The 15496-nt window shown below is 37.0% G+C and overlaps 1 protein-coding gene across 1 annotated transcript; it reads right to left on the bottom strand.

The window, feature by feature from the left end:
• Nucleotides 1–1591: 1591 nt before the first annotated feature.
• Nucleotides 1592–13971, bottom strand: LOC129235520 (tubulin polyglutamylase TTLL13). Its single transcript, XM_054869406.1, has 6 exons — nt 13229–13971; nt 3607–3903; nt 3371–3536; nt 2663–3300; nt 2029–2596; nt 1592–1951 (listed from the first exon to the last, which is right to left on the bottom strand). The coding sequence occupies exons 1-6, from the start codon at nt 13570–13572 to the stop codon at nt 1841–1843; spliced, it is 2124 nt and encodes a 707-aa protein (XP_054725381.1). The 5' UTR covers nt 13573–13971; the 3' UTR covers nt 1592–1840.
• Between the last annotated feature and the right edge of the window lie 1525 nt (nt 13972–15496).

The raw sequence follows: 15496 nt of genomic DNA, 5'->3' as shown, positions 1-15496 counted from the left end.
AAGTTGTGGAACATACCCCCAAAGTTACCTATGTCGCATGTATTTTTTACACCGTTTTTTTGCACGCTTTTTTAAGGACCGTACGAGGGGTGCCTTTTATATGTCGGGATTAGAGAACAAAAACAAATTTTAATCATCGAAAATCACTTTATTGTTTTTCAAAATATTCTCCATGAAGATCTATACACTTTTGCATGCGCTTGAACCAATTGTCGAAGCACTTTTGCCACTCTGAATGAGGTACCTCCAAAACATGCATTCTGAATGCCGCAACCGCTTCTTCAGGTGTCGAAAAACGTTGACCTCCCAGTTTGTTTTTTACGTACGGGAATAAAAAGAAGTCATTCGGTGTCAAGTCAGCACTATACGGCGGATGACCCATTAATTCGATGTTTTGGGTGCTCAAAAATGCAGTTGTTTGAGCCGATGTGTGAGAGCTCGCATTGTCCGGGTGAAGAGTGATCCGTCTTTGGCGATTGGTTTTCCTAATTTCTTGGAAGACAACTGGCAAACAAATGGTTGTGTACCACTCAGAATTTACTGTTCTGCGTTGTTCTAGTGGTACGGTTGCGACATGTCCAGTTTTTCCGAAAAAACAGGCGACTATTTGCTTGGAAGTGCTTCGTGCGCGAACAACTTTTGTTGGATTTGGCTCATCTTGAAACACCCATACAGTCGACTGCTGCTTCTCTTTCGGGCTCATACGCGTAAATCCATGATTCATCACCTGTCACGATGTCATAGACATGTTTCGAAGCCCCGCGATCGTATTTTTTGAGCATTTCCTTCGACCAATCGACACGAGCCTTTTTTTAAGCGATTGACAAATTGTGTGGGATCCTACGCGAAAAAATTTTTTTAACAGTCAAATGTTTATGCAATATTGAATGTATGCTGGTCCCACTAATGCCTAATATTGTCTCAATCTCACGATAGGTAACATGACGATCTTGCAATATCAGTTCGCGCACAGCATCAATGGTTTTCAGAACAACAACTGATTTTGGACGACCTTGACGAAATTCGTCTTGGAGTGAACTACGACCACGATTGAATTCACCATACCATCGATAAACACTGGTCCTTGATGGAGCTTCATCGCCAAAAAATGAATTAAGTTCATCCATGCAATGTTGCTGAGTTAATCCACGTCGAAAGTTGTAAAAAATAATCGCACGAAAATGTTGACGATTTAATTCCATTTTTGGACCGAGATGAATATTTTAAGTTACTGTAAACAACACAAATAGCGCTGGTATTTCAAAACGTTCTGAGTACGTAAAAGCCAAAAAATGTCAAACTTTGCGATACAGCTGTCAGTTGCCAGATTGCAACACCAGGGTTGCCAAATCCCGACATATAAAAGGCACCCCTCGTATCTACCTTGTAAAAACAGAGTTGTGTGTGATTGATAAGTAGACGTCTCTGATCTCCATGACATGGCATTTTAAATAAAACAATTATTTCGTTAATACCTCGCACTCAACTTGTTCTTCTCCGTTTCGAACCGCCCTTATTGGAAATCCCTACGTATTATATATATATAATAATTTTTTTTTTTATTACATTACAAATTCGAATTACAAATGAATTGCGATATGTACAAAAATTTCTATATTTTTCAAGGGGAAATCGGTCTTAGGCATAGGCCACATAGTGCATTATCAAGCTCCACAAATTCAGAATACAAAAAGAAAACTTAAAAGTCAAAAGGCAAGAATAGACATGGACTAACAAAATATACAATTATTTTTGTATAAATGAGAACATTTGAGCAAAATTGGCATTACCATTGAAGTTCGATCAAAAACCTTTTCCATACAACGACTCTACCAAAAATTCAGTTTTCACTCATAATATCCACACCACGCTCTAAACAACGGTATAATTCTGAATAAGTAATGATATCCGCATTGGTTAGATTGCCACCATCGTAGAAGTCTTTGTAGATCTGTCATGGAATAGATGATAATAGAATAGGCCGCAGAGCGCTTTCAAAGCTTGTTTCTGTTTCTGCTTTTTACTTACCACTTGCACAATTTTATTGTTACGCAACATTTCGCTACGCATCTGCATCCAAGTGCGACGTAAGCGTTCTTCTGCCTCCGATATGAAGCCAGGCGTCCAATTCTCTTGCACTCGAAAACGCGTCAGTCGATTTCGTTCGGATATCGCACGTGGAATGGGGGTACGTTTTCGGCGTCGCTCCTCAAGCTTTATACGCCGTCTCTGACGTGAGATTATTTCCAGTTGGCGCTGCCGTTTTTCTTCAATTTCTAGACGCATTTTCTTTGCAACCTCTTCGCGTTTCTTGCTGGCCGCAGTCTCACTGTATATTGACGCCTGATTCTGCAGCGCAAAGAATTGGCAATAGTAGTTGAGACGATCAGGATCTTGTGGGGGCATAATCCGACGAAAGTCTCCTAAATGACTCTCCTCCCAAGCAATTTGTTGCGACAGTGCACTGAGCCCGGCATCTTGAGGCGGTTCTTCTTGCGGTGGCGGTACCCCGACAGCCGTTGTTTCGCTGTTGCTAACACCCTCCAACGCGGTGTTATTGCTTGTGATTGGCGACTGTCGCTGTGTGTTCAATATTCTGCTCAAAATACAAACTGCGATCAATTTAATTTGCTCCAAAGTGTGCCTGCAAAAGATCACTTACGTGTCACATTGCTTCAATTTGAGCAGCCGTTCTTTAATCCGCTTACGGTCCTCACGTAGTATCTCCTTTTTGTTGGCCAAAGGCGTACTAACCATCAATAGCGTATCTCGTATCAGCGCTTTCTTCACCTGCCGATCGACCAACTCGTGCGTGTGATAGCTCGGCGAGTGATTCACTTCCAGTACGTATGGTTTCATTTTCGAATCGACCAATATATCGAAACCGAGTATCTCGAAACATGCCTGGATCTTGTCGTGTGCCGGAAAGCAGGCATGATAGTTGTGCTTCAGCATCGGCCAAGCGCTGAGCACTGTCTTAATTATAATATCGTCGATTTTCCCCCAAAACCCGTCAACCTCGTAATTATGTCTGCGCAACCAGTTGTTGATGGCACTGAACTTGCGTTTGCTGCCGCAGTCGTCATTGTCGCATAAATCATATTGAGAGCTGCGCTTATTTACCGAATAGTTGGTCAAGTGCATGAACAAATCGGAACTGTTCTCCGATGTGGGCTCGACATATTTGTTGGTGGCAAAGCGTGCCAAGCCTTCATTGTAAACAAAGATACGCAATGGATCGACTGAAGTGATAAGCGTATAGACGCGCAAATCGAACTTGTAGCCATCAATCAATAAGGGCTACGTAAAAAAGCAGAATGGGTAATCATTTATTGTGAAGCGAAAATCCTCATGCCTACGTACGATATACCTTATTAATGTAAGTTTGACAAATCATACGGTCCGAAGGATTTATGGGTTTCAGATCGTTCGTCAACCAAATTCCACGACCCATCGCGCCCGAATCAGGTTTGATAATAAATGTGCGTTGCTTGTGTTTGCTATTGTTGCTCGCATAATTTAAGGCATCACCATAACTAGGGAGCAAAAAGAGGATCAACATTTCTTCATATGCGTAACTGCTACTCACTACGTAGGTCTACTTACTCAGCTGGAAATATCCATGTTTTCGGAAATATTTTATATTCTCGTGGAAACAATTTCAGCATTCGGTTTAAATTTCGCGAGAGCAAGTCTTTGCGACATATCTCCATCATGCCTGGATAGTGGTTGATCTGTTGGAAACGTTTCATGCTCTTGTACAATTCTACCCCCGGCAGTGAGTCCATCCACAAGATATTCCAAAGATTGGATTCTTTAACTAGTTTGAAACCCAGCGTTTTCGACACTCGACCAATCATGCTAAACCGAGAGTTGGAAACACAAATGGTGCCTTTGATTTTACTGAAAAAGAAAGGAAATATATGAAGTAAGTCAGATTACTTATAACATTGCTAATGTTTTTGACGTGATAACATCTTATAATTCGATTTAGCCGGCTGCACGTACGAAAAAATGTGTCGTTACCTTGCTCATTTATCGTTACCTTACTCATTGCCGTTACCTTGAATGAACTGCAAGCGAAAGCGCGGAACGAACGACAAAGCAAACAAAGCAAACGAACGGCAACGTTCGACATCTTGCTCTCTCCTACTTAAGTGAGCGTATATATGTATGTATATGCGCATATGTACATATATACATTCACGTATTTGTATTTGCCTTCTTGCATATGCCTTCTTATTGAGTATTATTAATTTGATTTACTTGAAGAATTTAAAATAAAACCAAGTTTGTTAATAATACCTGTTGTTTTAATGTTATTATTATTTTTTGACGTGATAACGTCTAATAATTCTATGTAGCCGGCTGCACGCACCAAAAAATGCGTCGTTATCTTGCTCATGCGGCGTTACCTTGCTTGAACAGCATGTTATGTTATGATATGTTATGTTATGTTATGTTATGTTATGTTATGTTATGTTATGTTATGTTATGTTATGTTATGTTATGTTATGTTATGTTATGTTATGTTATGTTATGTTATGTTATGTTATGTTATGTTATGTTATGTTATGTTATGTTATGTTATGTTATGTTATGTTATTTTATGTTATGTTATGTTATGTTATGTTATGTTATGTTATGTTATGTTATGTTATGTTATGTTATGTTATGTTATGTTATGTTATGTTATGTTATGTTATGTTATGTTATGTTATGTTATGTTATGTTATGTTATGTTATGTTATGTTATGTTATGTTATGTTATGTTATGTTATGTTATGTTATGTTATGTTATGTTATGTTATGTTATGTTATGTTATGTTATGTTATGTTATGTTATGTTATGTTATGTTATGTTATGTTATGTTATGTTATGTTATGTTATGTTATGTTATGTTATGTTATGTTATGTTATGTTATGTTATGTTAATGTTAACTCATTCTCTATATCCATACAAAATATCTATCAAACAAATAAAATTAAAATTTTCTTTTGAAAAATGCAACCATTCAATCAGTATTTTCTTATGACGTTATCACGTTAAACTATCGTCAGTAAACCGACTTTACAGACAACCTCTTTTTTTTTTAATTAGATTAATGGTAGATAGCAGAATCATAACACTGCAATTCCTATTTCTTTTCTCTCGACCTCCCAATTTTCATAGTGCAACACTATAGCAATCCGCAGACGACTCAAAGTCCCTAACTCAACATTCATTCATTAATAATCTATTATTTAATCATTTCAAATCAACAACGCAAAATATTCAAAATCAGGGATGATGTTGAGATGCACCAACTCAACTTATCGTGCCATCTAATGATTCGGTAATTCTTTTACGGGCCGAAAAGTGTTTACCCTCTTAAAACCCATCTTTCCATTTACAAAATAAACGTAACAGCAAGGCAACTTAGCGAAGACCTACTCTTTCTCATAAAAGTAGGGCTTAAGTCTCCGAAATGATGACTCACACAAACACAGATGGTTCCAAAACGCTCCAAGGAGTAGGAGCAGGAATAGTTGGGCCTAAAGCCTCACAAATCCCTAACACTAAGCACACCATAACGCAAATTTTCCATGCGTAGCTCTTCGCCATAATGGAAACAATGGAAATCATATCTAAAAGAGGGTTTGAGAAAGTAAAAATTAATATACTTTCGGACAGCCAATCGGTTCTTCCAGCCTTGAATAGCTTCACATTCAAAACAAAAGTCCTCAACAAATTAGCCACTCATAATCCGGTCTCACTGATTTGGGTACCAGGACATGAGGAACACGAAGGAAACGAGAAGGCAGACTTTTATGCCAAAAAAGGGGCAGAAGGGATATTTATTGGACCAACACAGTTTTTCGGCTTTAACAAAAATAATATAATATAAAACAGGAAACCAAAAAATGGATCCAAACTAAAATGAGGCAACACTGGAACGGCACAAGCGGCCTTAATCACTCCAAAAAGTTTTTGACCTTCAATGCCAACAGAGCAAAATCTGCTCTAACCCTAGATAAAAAGGGCCTCAGAGTACTCTATGGAGCACTTACAGGTCACTTTACCTGTAATGAACACTTTAAGACAATAGAGTTATCTAGTACAAGATTAAGCAGGTTCTGCTGTGATGAAGAGGAGTCTATGGAACACTTAATCACTAACTGTGAGGCGCTAGGTCACAGGAGACACAGAGTCCAGGGCTCGTACCTACTAGAGGAGGAAGACCTACAATTGCTCCGTGTAGCTGGAGCTGGTTCGATTCCTCGGTATAGTAAATAATTATAATTAAGTAATTAGAGGCGCACAATAGATCAATCGCAGTCGCAGTGCATAAAGGCCTTAGCCTAACCCGTACAACCATTACCATTACCATTACCAAGCCTCCCAAATGACGCATCACTCCAGAAACATTTCGCAAATGTTTTTAGGAAGTGTTTTGATTCAAATCATTCAATCTTTCATTTTCTTAATCTATACTATAAAGGTGAATGTCTGTACGTTGTCCGCGCATCACTACGAAACGACAACACCAAATGACGTAAAAATGTTTATAGATTCATATTTTCACCCAATGAAGGTTATAGGCATGTTTTTATGATGGAACTTCCTTCTCACAGCCCCAGACCGCGCCACCACTCTCATTCGTCCCTAATAATCGAATATTTCCTTAAATGTAATCTAAAAAATCTTAGTGTTTCCTATTTATCACTATTTATAGCACACTCTAGACTTCACAATCCGCATAAGCTGTTCAACTATGACCCAAATGCAAAGTTCAAAAACGGTTTGAGATAGAAAATTAATAAAAATAATTTTGCTTGATATTTTTCTGATTGGTTGTTTTGATTTTATTCAACGAGACATAGCAACGGATGCCAGGTATTGTAATATTATGGTTATTAATAAAAAATTATTTTCTATGAAATTTTTGTTTGTAATTCTTTTACAATACATATCTTAAATCCCTCAAAACTACTCTTACGCGAGCGGGGCCGCGGGTGAAAGCTAGTATACATATACTATATTTCAGAATACACACAGAAAAGTGAATATCGTTCCGGTGAATATTTTCAAAGTTACACGCGAATTTGAAAAGGCGTTTCAGAGTGCTTGAAAGTACAAGGCAAACTTTGAACGCGTTTTATTCAAAAGTCGGTGACCAACATTACTCGAAAATGGCTAAACCGATTAGTCTCAAATTTTAGCCGAAGCTTCTTAAATATATTTTTTAGTAATTAGTCGAAGATTTTTCCTCACCGCAAAATTTTTTTATAAACAATTTAAAGCCGAAATTTTGGTTAAAAATCGTTTTTTTTGTGTTTTTGAGAAGCCGCCATTTTGTCAAAAAAATTCATTTTGCCTATTCTTTCGATTGATTACTAAATTTAACATTACATTAACGAAATCCGTTTGGTTTTTTAATTTCAGAGCATCCAGCTCAGAGATGTAGCCGGTACCGCAAAGCGTCTTTTTTGAGAGGAGCTCCTTGAGATCACCTGCCGCTCCTTTCCAAATAAATGTGTTTACTAATACTAAGCCTTAAAATACAGCTAAAAGATAGCATAATATGTGTACAAATTTTTAAATCAATAAAATTAAATCAATAAATTTAAAAATTTTCTTACAAAAAATTCTGAAAAATTCGCTTTTTTTCGGCCTTCTAACTGTACGTAACTGAAGCAATCAGTTCATTAGAGCAGAAATTTCCAATATTTCTGCCGATATTTTTGGAAGGGTAGTAGAAAACAATAACCTATAAACAAGCATCCGTCAGTTCATAGGACTCAGTTTATTTTACTATAGGGAAGCGTAAGACTGCCTGGTAGAAAAAGAACTTTGTATAAAGACTTTTGAATGCAAGAAGAAGGCTTCAGAGACAGACTTTTGGCAGCTACTCTGTTGGCTTCGACAAATATATCAAACAGGGTCCAGCGCTCGAAGTGTAACCAATTAAAAAGGCCATAAATTTAATTTGGAAAATTACTTTTATTCAATTAAAAGTAAAAAATATGTGAAAATAATAGAAAATTAAAAATCAATTTACTTTTGCTCGTCCAGAAATTAACCGTAAGCTGCCCAAATGTAAATTTCTGTTATTTTGGCCCGCTTGCGGACCATGGTTTTTTTACGCCTTGAGACTGGTGAATCTTTTATTTCGGACCTTGCTCTCCAAAATGGCTCCAAGAGAATAATCCATCGGATTCTCGTCTGGTAAATTTGGGAGCCTTTTGGTGGGCGTCATGAAGTTCGGAACGTTCTTTTTTATCCATTTTTGGTTCACTCGAGATTTGTGAGACGGTGCCCAGTCCTGTTGAAACGTCCATGGCCTGCCACCGAAATGTTTGCCTACCGACGGCTTCAAAGCAACCTCCAGGAAACTTTCCCGATAATATTTCGAATTTATCTTGACGCCAGGTTCGTTGAACACGATTGGAGAGCGCCCATCTGCGGTTACAGCGGCCCAAATCATTACCTGTGGCGGGTGCTACCTCCTGGTGGGCAATCGATGGCTCAAATTCTCGTATGAACGGTCGGTCAAATAAACCCTATCGTTTTGCGAGTTTACGAATTGCTCAATTTGAAAAATTTTCGCGTAAGAAAACACAATGTTCGGAAATTGACCGCTTTCGGCCAAGCGAAGCAACTCCTTCGCCTTCTCAAGTCGGACTTGTTCCTGCTTTGGTTGAAGATCATGCACCTTTTGGATCTTGTAATTTCTGGTTGTGATTTTCAAGCCAAATATAATGCAATCACACTATTACATTTGAAATCCATTACTGATTTTCTTTTTTCGCGTTTACTTTCGGCAAAATGCTTCCGCGCGCTGGTAAACATCACTGGTTTACAGCCAAAATGCACCAGAGACGCCGTTATGAAATTCCTATGTAAAATCACCGTCTGATTCCGAAAATCAAGGTTATTTTTTATTCTATGGTAACGTTTTTGAGATATTTACGAATTACCGTTATTTCAAAAAAACAAAAAATTGGGCCCACTTAATCATATATATCTCGAAAACGAATTGAGCGATTCCAAAACCGTTTAAAGCTTTTAAAAGGTAATAAAATTTCCTATAAACTGTGTGTAAAACACTTTTTGCTAGGCCCTGCAGATTCAAAGATAACGAACTATCATAACGGATTTTTTAAATTTTTTTAGTAAAAATATAAAAAAATTTGTACTTTGAGAGAAAGGATCTCGAAAACTTTTTACTTTTTCGTGTATTTTTTGTTTTCACTCTAAGCTCTGTTTTATTACAAAAAAAATAAACTTTGATTAAACAAAATCGATGAACTAATACAAAAGTTACAAGCATTCAAGTAAATATATCCATATAGTAAAACTTAAGTATCCTACAAATAATAGCATATGTACTGTATGTATTCTGTCTTAACTCTATGATCTTATTTTATAATTGAAAAAGTTATGTGTCTTGTTTTGACGCTTATTTATATAAGGATCGGTTTCTCTTATGAGAAACCAACAGTAGTCACCCATCATAGCGACATCCCAGAATCCTTGATACCGACTTTCAATCATTTTCATTTGCTGGTGAAACCTTTCGCTATGCTCGTCACTTTCGTCGCCAAGATTTTGCGGGAAAAAATTTAAATGGGAGTGCATAAAATGAATTTTTAAAGACATATTTACTCCTGAAAGAAAATTAAAAAAGGAATTAGATAAATACGTAAGTGACACATTAGCATATAATTTTCTTAGGCTGGGTTAATCTTCCAATTCAGAACAAATTTTGGTCGTTCTTGTTTGTTCGGAGCAGGGCAATAAATTTAGATTAAGAGCTATATATTCTCATGTAAATTTAAAAATTTGCTTTAAAATTTTTTGTTTAGTTTTAAAGTTAACTGAGAAAACGGTCTTATATACATATATATATATATTGTATATATAACGGTCTTATATGTGTTTTTTATTTACCCATTTCCGCATTGTTTTTGATTAAATCGTTCTCTATCAGCTCGAAGGACTTTTGTGTTTGCCTAAAAAAGAAGTAACGACCTTTTCAAAAGAGTCCCACGCCGCTGCCTCCACTGGTGACAATAGTTCTTTGAAATGGGTATTGACCATTATTTTCCTTATTTGCGGCCCCACAAAAATCCCTTCCTTTATTTTTGCTTCTGAAATCTGTGGAAAGATTGTTTTCAAATAATGAAAAGCTTCGCCTTCTTTGTCCAAAGCCTTGACAAAGTTTTTGATAAGGCCGATCTTGATGTGGAGCGGAGTATGAGTATTTTATGTTATCCACCCCAACTTGAAACGCGATTCGTTCTGGCCAATCCTTTATGATGTAGTGGTCTTGACGTGCTCGGCTATCTCATTTGCATAGAAAGCAACAGTATTTTGTGTATCCAGGTTGTAGACCACATAGCTTTCCAACGACTTTTAGATCGGTACATATTTTTCAATCATGTTCTTCGTATTTAATTAATTCAAGCAATTTTTGCATTGTCTCATATGTTTCCTTCGCATTTACTGCATGCGCGATCGGGATAGATGGCTTTTGGTTGCCAATATGCAATAATACGGCCTTTAAACTTAATTAATTGCCGTCTATGAACAATCGCCACTCTTTTGAATCATATGGTTCACCAAACTTTTTAAATAGACCAGCAATGTTTTTGCAATAACAAACACTGTCCTTCTTCGTATAGTACTGGGAGAATTGTTCGTGACGAGTCATATAATATGTTACCTTAACACCGGATGAAACAAATTTAAATTGTTGCATACGAGAGGCGTGTAGTTTGGCCTTTTCTTTTGACAATTCCAAATCCCTTATCCAATCATTGAGTTGTGCTTGTGACAAAGGGTTTCTTTCGTTTTCCGTTTGCAATTCAGTACAACATGATGCCGCGTAATCAGATACTGCTGTTGACAATGAAACTGGAGCCGAAACTAAAGTTAAATTTGATTCTGGCAATGTAGCTTCCGTTGAATTTAGTTCTGGTAATGACACTGTAGATACGCTCGCATAGGTTACTTTTCTTGACTTTCCAACCCCAAATACTTTTGTAGTACAAATATAGCAGTCCGTTGAATGGCAAGTTGGTTCCCTCCTCTTCATTGGTGTAATAAATTTCATATGTCGCCTAAATAGATAGTTTAAGAATCATATGTACATATGACAGAATCATATGTACATATGCTACTATTTGTAGGGTACTTAAGTTTTACTATATGGATATATTTACTTGAATGCTTGTAACTTTTGTATTAGTTCATGGAATTTGTTTAATCAAAGTTTATTTTGTTTGTAATAAAACAGAGCTTAGAGTGAAAACAAAAAATACACGAAAAAGTAAAAAGTTTTCGAGATCCTTTCTCTCAAAGTACAAATTTTTTTATATTTTTACTAAAAAAATTTAAAAAATCCGTTATGATAGTTCGTTATCTTTGAATCTGCAGGGCCTAGCAAAAAGTGTTTTACACACAGTTTATAGGAAATTTTATTACCTTTTAAAAGCTTTAAACGGTTTTGGAATCGCTCAATTCGTTTTCGAGATATATATGATTAAGTGGGCCCAATTTTTTGTTTTTTTGAAATAACGGTAATTCGTAAATATCTCAAAAACGTTACCATAGAATAAAAAATAACCTTGATTTTCGGAATCAGACGGTGATTTTACATAGGAATTTCATAACGGCGTCTCTGGTGCAGAAAAAAAGTTGAAATTTGTGATCCAGTGCATTTAGTCAACCAACAGGCAGCTGATGCCCGTGTGCCAGCTGCACGAGCGGTCTGAAGTTGGTTACACTTCGAGTGCCGGACCCTGTAGATACGCTCATGGCAATAAAGGTATCGCTCACGCAGCATTGAAAGAAATGAAATAGCGGATGAGGTGGCCTGCCACGAAGTCTTCCTTTTGTGATATGGTGAGGAAAATTGGCAAATAACCTACTAACAAAATTTTATTTGAAATCTTCTTCATTATCAGAATAAGATTTCCGGCGATTCATTACCTTCTCTATTTATGACCAGGTCGCAGTCGAAGCCACTAAAACTTTCTACAGAAGTAGAAGTTTATAATTTGATTTTTTTTTTTTTTTTGTTTTTTGCCGGGACAGACTAGCAAGTACAGCAGTCAGACACAATTAAATCCATTGTACTGCACTCGGATTCCCTTTTTAATTTTTTTAAATCTACTCGACCTCTGAAGAAATCTGTGTAGATCTTGTGGTGCCAAGGAGCCAAGGTGGTCGCTTCTTAACACATCAGTGCCAAAGACTTCAAGCCTGAGCTAAGGCCGTGCAGACGCACAGAAAGTGGTCCGCCGTCTCATCCTCCTCTCCACATGCTAGGCAGAGTGCACTGTGTGAGATGCCCACCTTTTCCATGTGCTTTGCCCATAAAAAGTGGCCCGTCATCAGTCCAACGAGACTTCCACAGTCATCTCTGCTTAGTGACAGGAGAAACTGTAACAGTCGGTCGGACATGACAGGTAGCATCAGTTTTGTCCATAATTTGAATTACTTTATGTTATATTATATCTGGCATACTAAGTAACTTAGAAAGACTGAGGTTATTCACCAAGACTGAGTAGATCTTCGGGTAAATAAATATATAAAAAATCAAAAAAAAATAAAAATTAACATCTTTTACATCGTCGGTCTCGTTGTTTAACAGCACCAACTCGTGGACTGATTCTTCAGCCTTCAGCCTTCGTCTTTCATTTTCATTTGTTATCCACATTTGGCATTTAACATTGGATAAGAAATGGAGTCATGTTATTGTATTGAGAATGCACAAAGTAATAAATCAATTTTAAATTGTGATTCATGCCTGCATTTAAATATTCTTAGCTGATGAATGTGACTGCACTGATTCTAAGGTCCCGATTCCTGCATTTTGCAGCACCTTTAATAGATAAAGTCAAGCCCGCAAGCTAAGTCAAGATCTATCCTTGAAAATATTCGAAGCGGTACTTGTGGGTGGTGGTCGTGAAAGCAGAACATCTTCGTATTGGACGAAACAAGCGGAGATGAACTTCGCTTCACTTCGTGTATCTAATAAGCAATGAAAATCGACCAATCAAAAAGAAGCATCTCAGTTATCAAATCAGTCCAATATAAAATATCAAATCCCAGTGTTTGTATGCTTTTAAATAATCACTGCAACACATACAACCCCAACCCAATATTTGAAAAAAAAAAAATTGAAATAAATAAATATATTATATAAAAATCACGAACAAATTTTGCTGTCAACTTACGGCATAACTGGCACCTCATCTCGTATTGCCGGTGATGATTTTAGCGAATTGACACATTTCAAACGGAAGCACACATTATTCAATTGGATTAAGCCATCGGATATGCTTTCACTTTTCTCAATGATTTCGCTTTCATTAGAATATTCATTCTCCCCCTTCATCTCGTCGTCGTTACTCTTATCAAGCTGCGTCATGCACACACAATTACCGTTTCGCTCCTTCAAGATCCTCTCCAACTCGAAATCGACGCGCATTCCGCGATTTTTCTCTTTACGCAATTTCTCCTTGGAGAGACGACGCAACTCCTGAATACGCCTGAAGAATTTGGAATTTTTCAAATTCATTTTCGTAGATCCTTTGATCTATAATCTACAATTGTGACTAGATATATGTATGTGTAGCTTTGGCCCAGATTCAAGGATTCCAAATGCTGCTGATTTTGGTTTTTTTCGCCGCTTTAGATGATATGGATTGATAGTCGAAGGCAACTGTGGCTGTTGTTGAATATGGATTATTTCGGTTTCTTTTTTTTAATTTTGACTACCCAGCTAGTCAAAAATTGCTGTGCGAATTTGTATTATAAAATATTGTTTAAAAATGTTACAAATATAGAATTCCGGTAAATATTAAAGCATTTCTTGGTTACAAATTTTAAATTTGTTTTTTGTCGAAAATTTTGACGAACAAAAGAAAATCTTCTTGCGCTCTGCCTTTGTAAAGAAACAAACTGAATACAATTTTTTTTTTGTATCTTCTGATGGGATTTTTTCGATAATGCTTCTAAAATATTGAATTTATTACGACAACGAGTTCGATAGCCAGGCGAAATCAAAATTCTAAATTAAGTAAACTTTTGTTAAGTACCGATTTAATAATATTTTAGCAAATTCTTATTTTTTTTTATGACGAGAAAAACCAAGCTTTTGCGTTCAAACTAATTTGCTAACTAATTTTACTGATTTAACTCATTAACGATGGAGAGAAAAATCAATTCTAAGCAGGACATATGGACCCTTCTTCCCTCAAACATGTTACTTATCTATACTAATATTATAAAGAGGAAAACTTTGTTTGTTTGTTTGTTTGGTTGTAATGAATAGGCTCAAAAACTACTGGACCGATTTTAAAAATTCTTTCCCCATTCGAAAGCTACATCATCCACGAGTAACATGGATTATATCTTATTTTGGAAATAGGGCTCGAGATATAGGTCAACACGTGGACCCGGGTAACCTTCGGATGTGTATGTACAATATGGGTATCAAATGGAAGCTGTTGGTGATTGCTTTAGTCCAGAGTACTTTTCATGCCGATCCGTGACTAGGGTCTCGAGATAGAGACCAAAACGTGGACTCTAGAATGTGTTTGTACAATATGGATATCAAATTGAAGCTGTTGGTGAATGCTTTAGTACAGAGTATTTTTCATGCCGCTCCGTGACTGGGGTCTCGAGATATAGGTCAAAACGTGGACCCGGGTAACCTTTGGTTGTGTATGTACAATATGGGTATCAAATGAAAGCTGTTGATAAGTGCTTTAATACGGGGTAATTTTCATACCTATTGATGACTAGGGTCTGGAAATATATGCCAAAATGTGGACCCGCCGTGTCTTTGCACCGAATTATACCAAACTTACACACATTGTTAAGGAGGTATTGAAGATGGTTTTCGTATAGTTTGGATACCTATTGGTAGATAGGGTCTCGAGATATAGGTCAAAACGTGGACCCGGGTAACCTTCGGATGTGTATGTACAATATGGGTCTCAAATGGAAGCTGTTGGTGAATGCTTTAGTTCAGAGTATTTCCATCCGCTCCGTGACTAGGGTCTCGAGATAGAGACCAAAACGTGGACCCTAGAATGTGTTTGTACAATATGGATATCAAATGAAAGCTGTTGATAAGTGTTTTAATACGGGGTAATTTTCATACCTATTGATGACTAGGGTCTCGAAATATATGCCAAAACGTGGGCCCGCCGTGTCTTTGCACCGAATTAAACCAAACTTACGCACATTAAGTAAGTATTGAAAATGGGTTTCGTAAAGTTTGGTTGTAATTCGGAGCAGTGGCAACGGGTACAGCGTTCTTTTGAACCAGCCATAATGTCGCTTACTTTTTTAACGCTTGGGGCGGAACTGAACTGTCAAATTGACAGTGTGAGTTACAATGTGTCAATATTTCTTTCTGATTTGGATGCCATAAGGAAAAAACGTAAGTGCAACATGTAAAAATTGTTTGTGAATTTTTGGGAGTGGATTTTGGA

Source organism: Anastrepha obliqua, chromosome 1 (genome assembly GCF_027943255.1).
Source record: "Anastrepha obliqua isolate idAnaObli1 chromosome 1, idAnaObli1_1.0, whole genome shotgun sequence".
In the NCBI taxonomy this organism is placed as follows: domain Eukaryota; kingdom Metazoa; phylum Arthropoda; class Insecta; order Diptera; family Tephritidae; genus Anastrepha; species Anastrepha obliqua.
This window is presented reverse-complemented; position numbering and strand designations above follow the sequence as displayed.